The 19,677-nt window shown below is 40.3% G+C and overlaps 1 protein-coding gene across 1 annotated transcript in view; it reads left to right on the top strand.

The window, feature by feature from the left end:
• GUCY2F (guanylate cyclase 2F, retinal) overlaps positions 1–19,677 on the top strand; it is a gene marked incomplete at both ends in the record, with an annotated part of 92,860 nt that extends 73,183 nt beyond the window's left edge. Inside the window, 16 exon segments of the mRNA XM_079123607.1 lie at positions 1,011–1,150; positions 3,241–3,252; positions 3,254–3,403; positions 4,172–4,214; positions 4,217–4,253; positions 4,255–4,371; positions 5,091–5,226; positions 6,890–6,956; positions 7,517–7,662; positions 7,666–7,687; positions 11,167–11,261; positions 14,418–14,478; positions 19,432–19,463; positions 19,466–19,509; positions 19,591–19,649; positions 19,652–19,677. Coding sequence (XP_078979733.1) covers positions 1,011–1,150; positions 3,241–3,252; positions 3,254–3,403; positions 4,172–4,214; positions 4,217–4,253; positions 4,255–4,371; positions 5,091–5,226; positions 6,890–6,956; positions 7,517–7,662; positions 7,666–7,687; positions 11,167–11,261; positions 14,418–14,478; positions 19,432–19,463; positions 19,466–19,509; positions 19,591–19,649; positions 19,652–19,677 — 1,187 coding nt within the window.

The raw sequence follows: 19,677 nt of genomic DNA on the forward strand, positions 1-19,677 counted from the left end.
GAAATGAGCTCAAAGAAATAGTCAGGGGCCATGTTAAAGAGCCTGGATTTTTATTTTGCAGGTAATGGGAGTCATGAAGAGATTTTGAGCAAGACAGTGATATTGCCAGATGCATGTTTTAGGAATGGTTTGGAAGAGTCTAGGCTATAAGCAGAAGTCAGTGTGAAGCCCAATAAGGTTTGATTGGGACACTGAGGACTAAGGATTTTCTCCTGCTTCCAGGGAGTGAGTTTTCTCCCTTTGTAAAAAGGTCAGTCTGGGTGATCTAGATCTTTGGTCACTTAATGGCTTTTGGGTTTGAATAGGGGCCTAACTGAGGTCCTAGGTGTTTGAAAGCAGAACAGTGTGGTAGATTGAGATTGCCCTTGTTTGAATTTGAACTCTGTCACTTACTAGTCAAGTGACTGGGGAAATTGCCATCTGTTTGTAGTGAGAATCCAATGAATAATACACACAAAGTGCTCAACCCACAGTCTGATATATAGTAAATATTCTGTTGGAAGTAGCCTTCATTGATCATCAACCAGGAGGATCTTGATAAAGCCCTAAACTGTTTACTGCTGTTCTTAATTCCCTTTTCCTAGAGGCCAGCTAGAGTCTAAAACCCAGACCTGTGGTGGACCTGAGCTTGCAGGGAGAATTAACTGGGTCTCCTGTTGGTAAATTTTAGATGATTTGATGGTGAATGAGGGAAACAAGGTTATTGAAGCATTGGAATTGACGTCAGTAAGCTTCATCAAAAACCTAGCAGAAGCAGGATAAAGCTATGCCTAAATGATACCAATAGTTCAATTGATTAATTTATTACCCCCTTTCCAAAGGTTTGATACAGAGTTTCGCTCAGATACAATGGATTTTCAAGTCCCCTAAGGAGAAAACAAAATCAATGGTCCTGCATTTTCTCCTGAGAAACCCCTTTCTTGGCAAAAGCACAGTTATCTCTGTTGATTCATGGTACTTTTTCCATAATGTGTAAACCTCTCTTCTTTATATCTGGACATAAATCATAGACATGCTTAAGAAGTGTCCTCTTGTGTACAGACCAACAGTTTTTCCTGAGCCTGTACCTCTAGAATGTCTGCAGCTCATGAAGCAGTGGTGGACTGAGGCTGCAGAACAACAACCAATGTTTGATGAAATATTTAACCAGATAAGGACTTTCTGAATCTTATCACTGCCCACAAGCCATCTTAAAGCCAGCCTACTCAAGAGCAACACATTGGGTGTTTATCATATTGTGGAAGAAACTTGCAAGGGAAAAGGACACTTCTCTTGGCAACCTGGGAGTGGCTACTTTGAGGTCCTTGGTGCTGGGCCATCACCAGCATATCCTCCAACAGCCCATGGATTGATTCTGGCATACTTCTGAGTCTGAACATCTTTTCAGACCATCCAGAATCTGGCCTAACCAACCTTTCTACAATGGAATTGAACTAGTAGGTATTTGCAAGGATTGGCATTGAGACTGTCAGAAGATATCATGGAATACATGGGGCTCTTCATAGAGCTGAATTTGCTTTGGAGATCTCAGGGAACTCTGATAGTACATCATTTATGTAATGCCAGGTTAGTTTTGGAGGATCAGGAAGAATATGCAAAATCTGAAAGGACATTCAAAAGGGAATGTGCAGATAGAGAATGCAAAATTAGGAGATTCCTTAGGTTCCCATGGAACTACTTGAGGCAATAGGTACATGGATAGTGATAACCCCTCTTCATAAGATACTGAATTTCTAAAGAGGATAATTCTTTCTCTAAAAGTGAAAATCAGAAGGAGAGATGGGGAAAGGACAGAATGAGCCCTACTAAGGAATCTAGGGTGTGAATCTTTTGTTGATGCATGCAGTGTAGAATTTTGTTGAAATTACAAGATACCAAAACTGAGGGTACTCTCCAGGAGTGCCTTGTCAGCTCTGACAGAGAGGTTTTTGAGCCTGGCTAGAGTACAGCACTGAGATGCTTTATGAGTGGCAGGTATCTGAGGCGGAAAAGAGAAAGAGTTGGACTGAAAGCCTGAAGGGCCCTGCTTATGAAGTCATCCGTGTCCCCAGCTAACAATGCCTCCATTAGCCTGGCTGGCTTTCTTGAGGACACTCAAACAGGTGTTCGATAGTATGGAAAAAGCAAAGGACCATTAAGGTCAGATTTCTAAAAACTTACTGTGAGGTAGGAGATAAAGCATTTGCCCTTGTGTTGATGCTAGAGATGTTATTTCAGAAGGCAACAGAAAAGCTGGTGATGGATAGGAGTATGCATCATGTGACTTTCAAACAAGACATCACTGGAGTTACCCTCACTAAAATGCTTCAGTAGAAATTTAGCATGTCTGACTATAAGGCTATCCTCCCAACTTTCTGCTGCTAATAACATTTTAATAAGAGAAGCATTTCCATAAGTTAAGCAACAGGGGGAGCCCAAAGGATCTGAAGTGGCTGCTGAGGTTACCCCCAGGACCTTGGTGGACAAATATAAGTGAAGAAAGCTCATAAGGAAACCCATAGTATTCACCTGGAGTGAACTCAGCTGTGTGCATGCTGAATATAACAGTAAGGGAGCTACCCCTCTTGATTCTAATGCTAGGCCAAATTTCTTGTAGATGGACAAGGTCCCAGGACAGTACACGGAACATCTGTGGCATGTAGCCACAGGGCCTAGGATAGGGCAAGACAGTTGAATTTCTACCTGATCTGACAGACCTGAAGGGCAGGTACTAGGGGACAACATGTTCTTGGACCCCATGGCAAGGAATAGGGGTAGATCTGACCATCAGATCTTTTAGTGGTCAGGGAAACTTTCACCATTCACTGGCAACACAGAAGCATTTGAAGATAAGTATAATTTAGTAGGCTGATGATCTAGAAGGGTAAAAGGTCACTTCCTGCATTCTTTCCCCTTACCTCATTCGCAACTGGCCTGGGTTGAAGACCAAATCCTGTTGCCTTTAAAGTGACTACTGTTCTAGTGATAGCATCTCAGAACTGAAGGAGCCTAACTATAGCACATTTATTCAGACTTGGAAGACTTAGAGGGGTAGAGAAAGAACTACGTGGGGGTGAAAGAGTCCTGTGAATGGGCAAGGGTGACAATGAGGGTGGATGGTGACTTTTCCTATTTATATCAAGGTTCATCTTTCCTGCTTGGTATTTTACAGGACAGGATTTGTGATAAGGGGGTCTGCTCCATCATCTGTGAATTTAGGGAATAAGCATTCCTTGGCTCCTCTTTCTGATTTACTTCCAGTTTAAAAATTTTGAATGGAGGGAAGAAGTCCAATATCATTGATTCTATGCTTTGGATATTGGAGCAATATTCTGGCAACTTGGAAGATTTGATCCAAGAATGGACTGAAGAGCTGGAAATTGAAAAAGAGAAAACGGAAAAGCTTCTAACACAGATGCTACCGCCGTATGTGTGAACACCTGAGGAGTGTGAATCCTTATAACAGTGTGTTCTATTAAAAAAAGAAGAAGAAATTATCCATCAACTAACTGCTCCCTCCTCTATCCTGTACCCTCTCTACTCCCAGTGGGTTTGAGTCACACCTTTAAATCAAAGTAGAATTGGAAACCAAGGGAGCAAAGCACACATCCTAATTTTCCACTACCTGTGGATCATGCTGGTCATTTAAGTTTTTGGTGCCTCAGTTTTTCTGTATGTCACTTAGTGACTTTGCCAGGATGTTGACCAATTAAAAGACTACAGCTCCCTTGAGCATTTACAGGAAAGTAGCAGGGTTGTTTTTTTCAGGCTTTTTTTTTCTTCTTTAGTTTAAAACCTTATTTGTTATAATCCAAAATTTCCCAAGCACCTTATCGTGTTGTAACATGATCTTCTAGGAGATAATTGGGAAAATTAGTCTCATGGAAAGGCGATCATCAGGGAACATTCCCTGGGATGGGGGGAATTAAAACAGAAGTATTGAGAACTGAAAAAAAATTCCATGAAGGCAACTTGGAGCAGGTCTATCTGTTCAGTGTGATACTCCAGCACGTGACACAATGCCTGGCACATCATAAGCACTCAATATATATTTGTAGAATTAGTGAAGGAATTAGTGTATTTACCCAGGTGACAGTTTCTTTCTCATCGTTTACTTGGCAGTGGTTTTTGGAGAAATCATGTTCTACCAGGTGTGTATGGCAAAGGGAGGCTAGTGTCTTCTTAGGAATAGCTATATCTGCTTTTCATATCAGTTGCTGAATCCCTCAAAAAGGCTACACAGTTGAACCTGAGGGATTTGATTTGATCACCTTGTGACATTGCAGGCTTCACCACCATCTCAGCCATGAGTGAGCCCACTGAGGTGGTAGATCTTCTGAATGACCTGTATACACTCATCAATGTGGTCATTGGCAGTCATGACATCTACAGGTATATTAATTAACATAGAGAATGAGATTTTTACATGAAGTTCACCTGTGTGTATTCCAGATTTGAAGGATCAGTTTCACAGGATGTTGTTCTTTAGGAATGAAAAGTTAAGCAGTACACCACTTCTGTTAGTTTCCCATTGGGAATGAAGGTCAAACGGAATGCATGTCATTTCCCACTTTACAAAATAACAACTCTCAACCCAGTCAGAGATTGCAGTACAGATTCCTTCTGAGCTGTTTTCTAGAACTGGGACTAAGAAGAGGTTGAGGCTAAGAACTCCTGCACTTCAGTAGCTGAGTTCCCATAGTGCAGTCAATATTGTTCTAGGCACTGAAGAAGAGACAGAAGTACTTTTGTTTTGCCCATGGTAGTGGCTGCAACAGTTCATCATGGTAAAGTTTGTGCAGATCTAATACATGCTATGAAAATTTGGTCTCCTTTAGGTACTGTTTTTATACAGGAAGGAAGTTGGCATTATACCAGGGAGCTATTGGACCCAAGACTCTTTGGATTGCTACAGGGTAATCCAAAGTTGCCTTACTGATTTGAAGTATGGGGAAGTGATTAATTGTATGGTTGCAAGCCCCTGTTTCTACCTTCCCCAACTCCCCAGCCTATCAGCTTCCACTTTCTTTGTCAAAGGTTGCAGAAGAACCTTCACTCATTTTGGTGCCATGTTTCCTTACCCTTGTTTTTATATGTTGTTTCGTCTCTAGGCACAAAATGACTAAAGGTATTATAGCTGTGCAGGGATATTTCCACGTTGTCTGCAACATGGATACTTGTCTTATTGATGGAGAGATGCCCCAGGCATCCCAGAATTTAGACAGCTCCCCTGTCCCAGGAACCAAGGTAGAGCTGGAGAATGAGTAACTCCATTCATTGGATCCTTCACAGTAGTCTGAAATGTTCCAGCTTTTAAAGCGTAGGGCAGTGTGTTTATCTCAGATTAGACAGGGCCCTTTCAGGTCAGGTAGAAAGCCTCAGGGCTAGGCCAAACCACCTAAATAGGGCTCAGAAATAGACATCATACCTGTCAATCAACAGGAGCTGCAAGCTAATCAAGAAGCACACATGGAAACCATGGTGAAGGAAAAATCCATGGAATCAGACTACCTGTCTTAACTTGTTGAACTCAAGCAGCCTGAAGAGAAAAACAAATCACTGAAGGCTAATTCAGTTGAAACTAAAATCAAAGATGATTCAGCGTGGGCAGTAACACAGCCACCAGTTTAATCAATTCAGCTGATTCTGTTCAGACAATTGTTGGGGGTCTTTGAGATGAGACCATTAATTATTTTTGGACTTCACGGCTACAGTAGGGAGTTAGTGGGCTGCTCCCATGATAGAGCAAGGCTATATGAATCCAGAAATGGAATCTAATTTTTCAGTCTTGTTTATTAAAAACAACACAGTGCAAAGGAAATAAAAATTGAACCAGCAGTGAATCACCAAACCTGTTTGTATTTTCATTTTCCTTACCTGTAAAATTGGAATCACCTCCCCTGGCACTTGATAATCTGAAATGGAAGTGAGAAGGCTACAGCAGAATTATGGAGTTGGTGATTTGTTTTCACTTTCAGTTCTCCTGCCACCACCTCCATCTCAATCAGACCCTTTTCTCTATCTTCCCTTCCCTTCCAGTGTCCTTATGCTGGCTGATGCAGTCCATAATTCCACATACAAATCTACACGCCAAGGCCCAGCAGTGCCCAGGCTCCCTGCTCTTCCAATTCCCTCATACATATCCTTGGGGCTTCCTGGGTAACTGACTTATCAAAGCTGAAGAGCCAACCACCAGGCTCTGATAATGACCAGCCTTTGAGTTTCCACTCCATATAGCATTTGTGTATCAACTCTTCTTTCCTCTGTGCAGGCAAGCATGTCTATTTGGGGGCAGGAATCCTTCCATCATACCATACCAGGTTAGGAAGACCCTGGATGGAAGCATGCTAAGAGACAAAGGACCATTGTTATTGGCTATATAGAAAATCATGATGAGGGTCTATTGCCAATTACTAAACTTCTTTCTCTGGAGCTGAATCATAGCCACAGTCCTAAGGCTGATTTCAAGACATGACCTTTTGGTGATGATGATGATAGCTTACTTTAAGTGTTTTGACATACTATTTAGTCCTTAGAAAACTCTATGAGGCAAGTGTTGTCATTATTCCTATTTTACAGATGAGGATACTGAAAGACACGGATTAAATGACTTGCCTCAGGTTTGTAAGTAGTGAATCTGGGATTCTAAGCAAGGCAGTATGACTTCAGAGTTTCATTCTCTTAACTTTTGCACTCTGTAAGTGTAGACCTCTAGGAAAACATAAATTGTAACTAGATCCAGTCCTGTAGTAGCCCAGCCCAACTGGACCATTTTATAGAAGTTCTTTCAGCTTACTTACCTTTTGGATTTACCTAAAAAGCTTTACTGGTTGTCTAAAAGAGTGAGCACACTTCTATGGGGAATGTGAGGAGCACAAATTTGCCTTTATTTCCCAATGTTTGGCCCTAGCTGGCCCATATAGATCAGTTGTGGACCAGTATTGCTGCCCCTCAGGGAGGTAGCAGTAGAAGAGAAGGTGGCAACTTGTGAGAAAAGACCTAGTTCTTATTCCCAATGAGTATGAAAAACTAACTTCCTCATATTTTAGAGGTAATACAAAGACCAGAGGGAACAGATTCTTCCTTGTCCTGCCTTTCCATAGGCTGCCCTAGTTCATTTACCCAAAGTTATCTACAGAAATGCTTGCTGGGGGAGCATCTTAGGCAGCTTCTCCTTGCGTGCTCCCCCTTGGACATCCTACAGACAGTTCCAGAAATCTCCCCTTTCCCTTCTCTCCAAATTCCTTGGAGTCTGATATTTCTCTAAGGTCCTTCAGGAGCCTGTGAAGTAATTACACTTACTTCAAAATCTTTGGGTTGGGGGGGCCTAGACATCTGTAATTTTTAAATAAAACTCCTTAGGAGATTCTAATGTGCAGCCAGACCTGTAAACCATTAATAGGTTTCCTATGACATTCTCACTTTACAAGAAGATCACCTGACTGCCATCCTATCCCTAACACAGTGAAAAAAAAAAAAAAGAAAAGAAACACAAAGAGGTTACTTTCTTGCTAATTGTACTTCTCCTGATTCCCAGAGACCATTGGAGATGCTTACATGGTGGTTTCAGGCCTCCCAAAGAGGAATGGAGGTAGGCATGCAACTGACATTGCAAATATGTCCCTGGATATCCTGAGCTATGTGGGCACCTTCAAGATGCAGCACATGCTGGCAGTACCAGTATGAATTCAAATGGGCCTGCACTCAGGTAACAACAACCAGTTAAAGTAAGAGAAAACATTCCCATGTATCTTAAGGAAGACTGGAGAAGGAAGGGGAAAAGGTAGTTCTTCCCTGATTCCTGGCAGCTGAATTACTGAGGTGTCTAGGGCTGCTTTATGCCTACCCACGTTTACCTTCTTTCCAGTCCCTGCACCACCACAGTGAGCAGCACCCCTTGTTTAGCTATTAAACTCTTTCAGTCTGCCTTTCTGAGTTAGAACCAACATTTCCATGTTTGATGGTGCTACAAGATTACCAAGTATATTATATTTAGGATAATTTGTTTAATTAATTGAAATCTCAACTCCTGAAGTATTTTTGTCCACCCCGATTCCTTCTTGTTTGGACATCTTCAAGCTCTCCCCCTTCATTGTATCCTTCCTGTTTTACTTCACACATTTGGGTATGTTGAGAGACATCTCATTTGATGCCACAGATATCTCACCTACTAGTCTCTTGGTATCCTCTGCAATCCTCACTTCTTTCACTTTGATCTGCTCCTCTGTCTCCTTTTCTTCCTTCATCCTTTTCATCTCTTTCCTATCAAACTTTGAAAGAGTGAATGACCCACTATGCCACAGTGAAAAGGCTATCCCCCTTAACCATTTGCAATCCAACTTCAGCTCTCACCACTTTCCCCGATCCTTGTCTGCCTTTACCTGTCTGTAGCATTTGGAATTCATGACAGTTCACCCTAAAACTTCTTTCAATTGGCTATCATGACTTGCTCCTCACTATTCAACTGTTGCATTTCCACTTGCTGTATTGGTTTTCTTAGCTTTTCTTCTTCTTTTTTTTTGTGGTGCTAGGGATATCGAACCCAGGGCCTTGTGCTTGCAAGGCAGGCACTCTACCGACTGAGCTATCTCCCCAGCCCCCTTAGCTTTTCTTGTTACCATTTTCTGCAGAACATTCAGTATGGTAATCTCCTTGCTTTACTGCATATTATCACCTAATTTATTTTTCAACCTGACTCCAACCAGGAAGCCAGGCTTTCATCTTCTACCATTCCAACTGGCTTTCATTTTCTATTACTGTCTGATAATTCCTTTTGTCTTTATGTGTCTCTCAAATAATGGTGTTCCCCAGGGTTCTGTCCTGATCTGCTTTATTTCCCCCTCCACACTACTCTGGGTTATTTCATTCTTGTCTATGTTTTAACCACCACTTATATGCTGTTGACTTTCAACTACACATCTTCAGGACAATCTTCTCCCTTAAGTTTCAGCCTTTGTATATCAGGCTTCCTGCCGACATTTCCACCAGAATATTCCACATGATCCTTTGGCTCAACATTTCTAATACAGAAATATTTTCTTCCTGTATAAACTTCCTCCTCTTCCTGTATAAACTTCCTCTGTATTCTCTATTTCAGTTGGTGTTACCACCATTGACTCAACTACTCCAGTTGGTCTTGAATGTCATCTTTGACTCCTCCCTTACTCTGACCTTTGGTATTCACTCAGTTACTAAATTTTGAACATTTTCCCTTTTAAACATTTATTGCGTCTATCTTGTCTCTCCTTGATTCTCAGTTCCCAAATCTAGGCCACCAACATCTCTTGCCTGGATCACTGCAATAACATCATTTTGCTTCCAAGCTTGCCTCTTTCCATTCATCCTTCTCATATTAATCAGCACAATCTATGTTTTCTTTTCTTTTCTTTTCTTCTTTTAGACTTTAAACTCTTTGGAGGCAGGAACTATATCTTATTCATGTTTGTGTCATGAGTGGTTAGCATATGGGAGGTGCGCAGTATTTTTCTTACAATGAAAGAACTCACCTCTCATTCGTACTCCAATTTTCCCTCTCCAACCCCCTCAACACACCTCTGCTTAGATAATTTGCCATGATTTCAAATTTAACTTATTTAAAACTCCAAATAATCTTTTCTCACAAGGCAGCATAAACCCATAAGCCCATGCCAATTTTCTGTTGATCATCAATAGGACAGCCAACAAGTCCGTTGATTCTTCTTTCACAATATCCTTCTTTTATCACCCCTTTTGATCATCCACTTTCCATCATCACCTTTCCAGTAACTTCTTAGATTACAACAGCCATCTAACAGGTTTTCCTGGTTTTACTTTTTTTCCTTTTTAATGTATTCTATACACCGATCTGAGAGATTTAAAAAAAAAAAAAAAAAAAAGGATTTTAAAAATATAATTTCCTGTTCAAAATTCTCTAGTGATTCAAGGTCCTCCGTCATGTACAACCCTAATCCAATCTCATCTCCAGTTTCTCCCCAGCTGCATGAACTGGTAGACTGCTTTGTCTAAGAGCTTCCCCAAATTACATGCATGCTCAATCCCAACCTTGAGCCTTTGATTTATGTCCCTTTTTGCCTATTCAAAATTCTATCCACCCATCAAGATCCAAATCAAATCTTACCTTCTCCATTGGCTCCTTCTTGATTGCGTTAGTTCCAAATTAGCACCTTCCACACTTTCTAAATTGTTGTAGCCTTCTGTCTGTACTATTTATCTTGCTTCAACCATACATTGTCTTCTGGTGTTGCTTAATTGCTTCCTGTTTGATAGTTTCATTCCTTCAATTGGATTTTAAAACACCTAGAGAACTGAGACTATATATTACATTTTTTACTCCCCTTTGCTTCCTAGATTAGTGCTCAGTGGATGATTCTGAATGAGTAAGAAGGGAATTAAAATGAGAATTTTTTGTATTTCTTATTTTTATTCTCAGAAGAAAGACATTTTTGAAGCAAAACAATTATTTTCTAACTCAGGAAGCATCAAAAATAGTGCTGAAAAATTTAAACATAGAAATAACAGATACAGAAAGTTAAAGGTGGGGAACTTTCTAGATACTGCTGAACTAACTTTTCATTATAGCTGCTAAAATTCTTTCGGTTACCCTGAACACCTACTATAGACATATTAAAATGTGGGAAGAAATCATTTGAAGAACAAATAGAAAATATCCTTGGATTAACTATATATAGTGTTCTTCCACTCCCTAACACAGATAATTGAAAGTCAGTTTTACTTGTTTTCAAATTTCCCAAACTGTGTTAGCAATAGTTCTCTTGGTAGAGTTTGAGGCATGGATAGACCCATGAGATACTTCCAACCCTAAGGCACAAGAAAGAGTCACATTTTTTCCTTGCAATAAACATGTTTGGATCCTGAGTCCATGTGCAGGCTTTTCTGGTTTGGTTTTGTGCTTATTTGTAGTGTTGACAGATATAAGCATCTTGGGTGTAACTGTTACTTGGAGTAGAGATATAAATCAGAAAGGTAGTCATGTCTGCATCATTATAAACTTGCTTTCTCATAGAGCGAAGAGTTTTTAATTCAATTATAAGTCTTCCTTCAGATTCCCAGAGCTATTTGATGGTAACTTTTGTTCTTTCACAAAGCTACATTCCTTCCTGTTTCAGTGGTCCTCTATTAGCATTGAGTGCATACTTATGGACTGTAATCCCTCCTGCTACTCTTTAGGGCCAGTTGATGCTGGAGTGGTGGGTCTCATTATGCCCAGATACTGCTTGTTTGGAGACACCTTGAACACAGCTTCTCAGATGGAATCAAACAGGGTTATATGAGTACCTGTGCATGGATTGATGGAATAGTAGCATCTACTTTGGGGAAGTGATTTTTTTTCAGGAGAGGATAAAAAGAACAGGGCACTTGATTTTTTCATGCTTTAAAGAAAAATAAAAGATAATTTGAGAAGATGAAGATTTATCACACATTTTCCTAGTCTCTAATAGCAAACCAGTAGGGGGTGATGTTGGACTGAACATGTACCTTCCTTGTTCTAGAAATAAAGCTGTAGCTAAGTGACACTGAAACAGCCAGTCAATTTGATCAAAACAACTTTAAAAAGTCTTTTGGGTAAAGGAAAGAATTGGCCAGCCTGGTGGGTGTGGGGGAGTCATGTTGAGAAAAGAACTAGGTAAGAGACTGACATTTTCAGTTTTTCAGCTAGTTTGTGAAGACACATTGGAACCAGCTGCCTCCCAGCTGGCTGCTATTCACTGCTCTAGTCCTCTTTTTGAACTAGTTAGGACCCCAGGAGTTCTGGCTTCATCAAATAACCCCTAGAATTTAGCTAACAATAATCCCTTAATCTAGGGAGCTTGGAATTCTGAAATAATTAATTCCAACTAGACTGTATAAAATCTTTAGTTTCTATCAAAACAAACATAGTATCGAAGATCCCACTTCTTCCTCCCTTCTTTGAGAATAAAACTACATAAACCATTATGCCACTTGTCTGTTGCTGGCAAGATGCTGGCTCTACCCTTTCTTGTTTATTTACTGCCACTACTGAGATAATGTTAGAATCACAATGTGCCTTTTACCTATATCATGGTTGAGCAAAGCAATTTTTCATGCTGTTATAGGAAAATCATAGAGAACAACATTAAATTTTATATGCAGTTTGTGTGGATTTTATGTTAAAAAGAAAGAAACCATTTAAGCTCTTAGGACCCCTGGCTCTAGCAGCTACTAGGCAAGACAATCTCTTCCCCAACTTTGGCAGTATACTCAAACTAGTCCCTGATGATATGGTGGCCTATATCACAGTGGGTGGTGCCCTGTCTGACCCCACTTCCCATCACTCATGTGCAGAAACAGGCTTACACAATGGGTCCAGTCTTAGTCAATCTATCCTGTGCAGCCATGATTAAGGAGGCAGCACGGAACTTAGAAGCTGTTGTCAGAATAAATTTTCTGACATCTGGGAAAGTCTTCAAACTCTACAGATATGGCAGAGGCCATGGAAGTAGTCAACCAGGAACCACTGCGTGAATATGACTTTGCATATGACTTTGCTCTTGCAGTGCAACCCAAGATGAAGTGAAATTGATCATGGAACCGCAATGCAGATTTGGCACAGTACTCTGGACTGATGTAAACTTGTAGAAGGCTGAAGTCATATTCTGGTCTGCACTATGGAAAACTCCACACATTTTACATTGCAAATACAGAGTTGAAAGCAGAAATTGAATTTTGAGATTTAGGCTGCACCTTGTCCAGTGATCAGGTTAGAAGAAGAAAATGAAGTGAATTATCCACAGCAGGTGTTTATTAAGTACTGACTATGCAAAGAAGGCATTGTGAGGGATACAAAGAAGCATACACATGTGATCTCTGCACTACAGAAGCTGGTTAGTGTGCTTTTCTGAAAGCTAATGACTGTGAACTGAATATGGCATTAGGCTCCACAACTGACTGAATATCTGTAAAGAGGTAACTTCTAGCTTCACGTTGAATATGAAACCAAGACATGTAATAGGTCTTATAACAGAAAATCAATTTTATCAATATCTCATTTGTATCCAGTTGCATCCACTGAGATTCTAAGGTGGAAGTGACTAGTCACCTAGCCCTGGAGTGATTCTCATTACCATATCACTGGATGGTAGTTAGAATCGGCCATCCCTCTTTCTCCACCAGCAGGATCACCCTGCTAAAAATCTCCCTGAAGAGAGGATACTAGTATGATGGCACAAGTTGGACTGGGATACACTGGCCAGGCATGTGGCTTTTAGAAATAGGACTTTTGAGCAGAGGCACTGGGTAACTTTTAATCAATGAGGAACATGTAAACAACAGTATGAGTGTGTTAAGAGAAGGAAAGTCATTGTGAATATACATGGTAAAAATTCCTTGCAGTTTTTTCAGTCATAACTTCCCATTCAGATTGTAAAATATGAAACCACTCTTCTGAAAGAGTGGTTCTGAAGCATGTGTGAGAGCAAGTTTTGGACTTTTATATAAGACCCAGCCTCAATAAGGTATCAATTCATAGAGTGACAGTTTTCAGGAAGATTAAGGATCTTACCCCAGTTAAGAAGCAATTCATATGGGAGCACTGGTGCATGCCTGTAATCCCAGTAGCTTGGGAGGCTGAGGCAGGAGGATGGCAGGTTCAATGCCAGCCTCAGCAACTTAGCGAGACCCTTTCTCTAGATAAAATATAAAAAATGGCTGGGGACGTGGCTCAGTGGTTAAGCCCCTCAGAAGGAAGCACTATTTCCTTCATTAATTATTCATTAAGGAATTAAACTTAGATTTAGGCACTTAGTTTCTAAATATATTTTAGATTGGTAGTTTCTCAGGTAAAGTTCTTATCCCAGGTTGACTTGAAAAATAATACATTCTTGTGTGTACACAGTTAGAGACACCAACCTAAAGGACAGGTGTGAATGTTGTCTCCATAAAATGTTTGTTGACAGAGGTCTTGGAGTATGTCTCATTGATGTTTCATTTAAGTACAGCAATACTGAGAGATAGTTGTCAAGATGCATAAGCTTTTGTCTCTTAAGTAATATTATATTAGTATTATATAAAGTTTGGGAGTTCAGTCCAAATAGCAGCATTTGAGAGAAGTTGCTGAAGACAAACTTCCCTGAGAGGAGGTCACATTTCAGCTGAGAGCACAGTGGTGGTTGCTGGTCTCTCCATCTCAACCTTCAAGTTAAATTAACACCTTTCTATTGCATGGCCTTTCATCTGAGATGGTGTCTAGGAGGCTGATAGGTGCTACAGCTAATGCCTTATTTGAGCCTGGGGAGAAGGCCATCATTCTGCCTCCTCCTTCTATGCAACTCTAACAAAAGCTCTCTCTCAGGATTTTGCTTAGGATCTAGTACACTTTGAAGTGGAGTCACTTATTACATTGAGAATTTATCATTGATTTTATCAATGAGAAAGGAGCCAAAGTCAGACCTCTTTCTTTTTGGCCTTACCACATTCATGTCAGTCTCAGCACTGTTACAATTCTTCAAACTCTGAGAGAGGGCTGACTTCAAACTTTCTGAGTAGAGTTTCAAGAAAGAACAGAGCTCAAGGTGTAATGTTCTTTTGTTTTTGGAACCAAACCACTTGGATACACCTGCTTCTAGAGAGGTCATGGTCTGCTGAAAGAGCTTACCTGAGATTCTGAGACTCAGAGCTCTAATTTAGCCAGAATCTTCAGCTCCATCTGAGGTTCCCAAAACATTATTCCCTTCTGCCTCAGAATTTTTCCTCTTTAAAATATGACTAAACAATCCCACCCCCCAAACCAAAGGTTGAATGTTTTCACTGATATGTGGGTGCTAGCACACAATAAGGGGGTGGGATAGAAGTTCAGTGGATTAGATGAAGAGGAATGAAGGGAAGGGTGGGAGGATGGGAAAAGGACAGTGGAATGAATCTGCCATAACTTTCCTATGTACCTACATGCATGTACCACAGTGAATCTTGCCATCTTGTACATCCACAGTAAATTAATTTTTAAAAATAACTATGGTAACTGGCAAAAACTACTATCAGTAGAGTAGAAAGAGGGGAGCAAGGCATGGGAGGAGGGGAGGGAGAGGAAAGGTACTGGGGACTGAATTGGAACAAGATATATTCTATGCTTTTATAATTATGTCAAAATGGATTCTACTGTCATGTAAAACTAAAAAGAACCAATAAATGAATTAATGAATCAATAAAATTATATGAAATAGGTAAAAAAATATGTCTTAAATGGCTGGGGGAGGGATCGTTGAGACTACTTCTGCTTTTTTCAGACTATAAGTTGCACCTTTATTCCCTTACAAACTGCCCAGAATTCAGCTTTCTGAATGAGCTATATTGTTATTTTCATTTTTTTAACTCCCATTTTGTTTACTCTTTGGCTGTGTTGGACATTGTTTTATAAGCAATAGTACTGGTGAGTTTGGGAATTCTATTCACCTACTCAGTGTTTGCCCTTTTCGACTTTTCATTCACACCACTGGCTATTTACAGAGAGACTTTATGTCTTTCTCCAAGGACCAGAAGGAACAAAGTCAGTTCCTATGAAAGACAGTTTGGAGCACCATTTCTCTTTTGGGGCTACAATTGACCTGGGATTCAGGACTGGAATAACTTTCCTTTTTCCATTTCCACTGAATTCTTCTCATCTACTTTTGGATGGTCCCTGAACCACTGATCAACCTAATTATAAGAGACCCCAGCAATATGATAATCTAACTCCTTCATTTTCAGATGAAGAATCAAGGCCAAGAGAGGAGAATCAATTTGAGCAGGGTCACACACTCAATTGACAGCAGAATCAGGACTAAATTCAGAAAGTCTGACTTATTTCCATGATACCACAAGGCATGTAGATGATTTTCTTAGTGATTATTCTTGGGAAAAGTAAATGCAGGGAACTGGGTGATGTGCAATTTGTTTCCCCTAATGGTGATAATTTACATGTAACTATATTTCAGAAGTTAAATGTTGGAAGACCTGATTCTAATTGATCACTTCCTTTTTCTGTCTGGTCTTAGTTTTTCTTTTTAAATAGTTTCTTAATATCTTCCAGCAGGTGGAATGAATCACAAAGGAACAGAGGCTTCCCCCCACCTCTGCAGAGAACTCACATAGTGAGGTTATGGGGGTAGGATATTACTTGGGCAGTAAATCAAATTGCCCAAGACTTTTGTGATCCCTCTATACATCCTGTCATTTCTTAACAGAGGAGGACAAAGGTAGCTGGGTTTCCTGAAGCACTTTCCTCTATATTTCTTGACACAGAAATTTCATTTAAAAGCTGAAGAAATGCCACTTTAGAAGCTGAAAAAGGAAAGATATGACCCCACTCCCATAATTTTTATTACCCCACAAATTCTAGTTAGAAGCACTTGCATCTTTGGGATTTTTGAGTACAAAAGCAGGACTTATTTCAAAAAGGCCCTTTGCAGCTTCACTGTTTCCCTCATCCTGGGGAATTTGGGAACATTCTACAGCAAGTTGGAGGGAAAGTCATTTCCGAAATGCCACATTGGGCATTGGTTATTGGGGCAGCAGGGGCCTTAGGGGGAAGAGAGATTGAGAGGGAGATACTGAAAGAGGAGAATGGGCCCTAAAGGAAATGAGGGGAAAGAAGAGAAGACACAAGAAAAGAAGGGAGAGGACAGGAGATCCTTTCTGTATTTGTACCTTTCATCTCACACAACTGTGCCTGTAACCACAACTACTCAGGAAGCTGAGACAAGAGGATCATAAGTTTGAGGCTAGCCTGGGCAACTTAATAAGACCATGTCTCAAAAAAGGCTGGGGATGTATGTCAGTGATAGAGCACACTTCAGTTCAATCACCAGTACTTCAGGAAACAAAAAAAGTATTTGAATTTCAGGTCTGTAAACATTGGTACTATTTTGTGATTTTTCTTCTTTTCCTTATCTCTTTTACCCCACCCTTACTCAGCCCCTCACACACACACACACACACAAACACACACACACACACACACACACACACATCAGCAACTGAGCTAAGAAATAAAGAGGTTGTATTGACAGATTCATGAAGGTCAGAAGGTCTGGTCTCTAATTCTTGCCCCATCAATGGCTTAGTGTGTGACATTGGACAAGTAACTTTATCCTCTCTGTGCTTCCGTTTGTCTACATAGAAACCTCTTCTGACCTGTGATTATTAGGAAACCCATTAATCTCATGACCTTTAAAATTCCCAACAGTTGTTTTTTGACATCTAGGCCTGCCCCTTGACCCCAGTGTGTTGGAGAAGATATGTGGTATGGAGGGAAGAACATTTAAAATTTGAAGTCTAGTAGACTTGGATTCAAGTCCCAGCACTGTCTACTGATTGAAAAGTCATTTAATCTCCACGAACCTAAGTGTCTCCATTTGCAAAATTAGATTAATAGCAAAACTGCCTTCCAGGATTTAAAGAGAAAATTAAATAAGACAGTAGGTGCCAAAGTGTTTTAAAATTGTTGTGCCAAAGCAAGCTGTTATTATTTGGGAGGTCTCTGGACTGCCCAGGGACTGATATTGGGTCAAAGAGTTTGCTTAAGACTTCAGTTGTTGCCACACTTGTTTCCCCCCTTCCCTGTCTTCAGCAGAATTGTGGAAGTGGAGTGGGTAAACAGAGAGCTAGGATTCTAAGAATTCTCCTGGATGAGTTCCAAAACCTCAGAGTGCCCCTGGAGCTCCCCTAAATACTTTGATTTGGAAGCTTGCCTGAGCCCATAACACTCCCATCTTTTGCAACTACCAGTTTTGGCATCCTAGTGTGTCCCAGGACCCACCCAAATCTCTGGATAATCCTGGTATCTACAAAACTCCCTTGACAATGTTATTCTAGTGACCTCTGGATCTCAAGACAAATAGTCAAATATGGATGTGGATGGGATATTCAATTTTGAGGTTTAATAGTGTGTTTTACCAAAATGAAGTCCAATGAGACTTAAGTATTCAAAGTACTCAAGGGTTGAGATTTCCAGTTAATGGAACACTATGATTATTTCCTGAGCAACTGTCTATACAAGACACTTCACTAGGTACTATGAGGAAAAGAAAAGCTTTAGAGGCAGAAGAGTTGGGCTTAATGGATTTAGAATTGAAATGATGATCCAATAGTTGTTTTTATTTAATGCTAATTGTTCGCTTGCTTAAGGATGGGTCATCTCTATAATCTCAATCCTGGTACAGGAAGGACAAAATAAATACAAGAATGAATGATGGAGCATATTCTCAAGATTTTCATCTCTTCTAAAAACAGAGTAGTCATAAATATATTTGCCCAATTATCTGAGGTTTAGGGTGAGTTGGGTACCAGTTAATGGGAGTTGGGCTATTGTGGTATTCTTTTCTACTTGTCTTCTGCAGGGTTTGTTCAGAACCTTGAACCAAATATTTGCAAAATGCTTTGAGATTCTCCAATTAAATGTGCTATTTATTGTTATGGCTATTGTCTTCATTATTAAGGGATGACTATATGGGATGTAAATAGGGAACAGTGGATTTGATGTGTACAGGGGGCAAACCTAATTGAAATTTCTAAGTTCTACAATTTAGAACTGTTCCAAATGAGAGCTGCTGAGAGTAAGACCATATTTCAGATTAATGGCTTGGAAACACATCCCATTACTTTTCTCAGTCTTAGTAAACACATTTTTTCTTATAGATTGGAAGAAGTGAGAATACAGTCAAAAGAGAATTGAAAGGAGGAAAGGAAAGCACATTAAGAGGAAGGTTTACTAGAAAGAGGGGAAGGCAGATTAGAGGCAGAAAATTAGAGTCCTCTGATGTCATCATGCAGGCCTGGGGTTACTAGTTCGGGTTTACACTCCTTTTCTCTCCTCAGACCTATAATTCCTGACAAGTAACTAATTGAAGCCTCCTTGTGGTATTGTACCCATAAGAATCCCATAGGGGAAGAAAAGAGTACTGGAGAAATAAAGATTTCTCAAGGCAACCAAATAAAGTTGCACAGTCTGTTTTCCATTTCTGTTCCCTCTTTAGGTTTTGTGAGAACTATTGGATCATAAGGTATGAAGAGAGGTAGACTCTGAATGCATACACTCCACATGGAATGGACAATAGCTTGCCTAATATCAAAATATCGGGGCAAAAATGACAACATCATCAATGGAGCATCCAGATGTTTTGTTGCTATTAAGTCAAACATCCACATGTTCTCAAAGATGGAGCTGTGGTGGTGGGTAGACAAAACTTCTGAGGGACAGCTTGATATGGTGTTTACTTTTCATAGATTGCCGCTCTGGCAATCTATGGAACATGCCTGAGCATCAGGTAAAGAAACCTTGTTGAAAGGAAGACTCCAGGGAGTGGTGCCAAGGGGAAAACAGAGGCAATTTCTGAGTCAACATGAAAGTTTGTACCCTACCGACCAGAAGCCTTTCTAGGAAAATTGATTATAGTGTGTTTTAAGCCCATTTTTTTTCCTATAATATGGGCAAAAGCACAGAGAAGACCTTCTGGCTGGTTGGAAAAAAAAAGTCTTCATGAAGCCCCTTCCTGTGCCCCCACCAGCGGGCAAAGATGAGTAAGTGGAGTTCACACTTAGAGTTTTCCTATTTCCTACTCTGCCACACTCTCTTCACTCCCTATTTTGCCTGCCCTGCAGGCAAGTGGGCCACAGCCTGCAACCAGCAAAGATTGCAGCCTTCCAAAGAAGAAAAGCAGAAAACAGTTGGTGAGAAGCAAGCCATAA

This window comes from Sciurus vulgaris (genome assembly GCF_902686455.1).
Source record: "Sciurus vulgaris genome assembly, chromosome: X".
Lineage (NCBI taxonomy): Eukaryota > Metazoa > Chordata > Mammalia > Rodentia > Sciuridae > Sciurus > Sciurus vulgaris.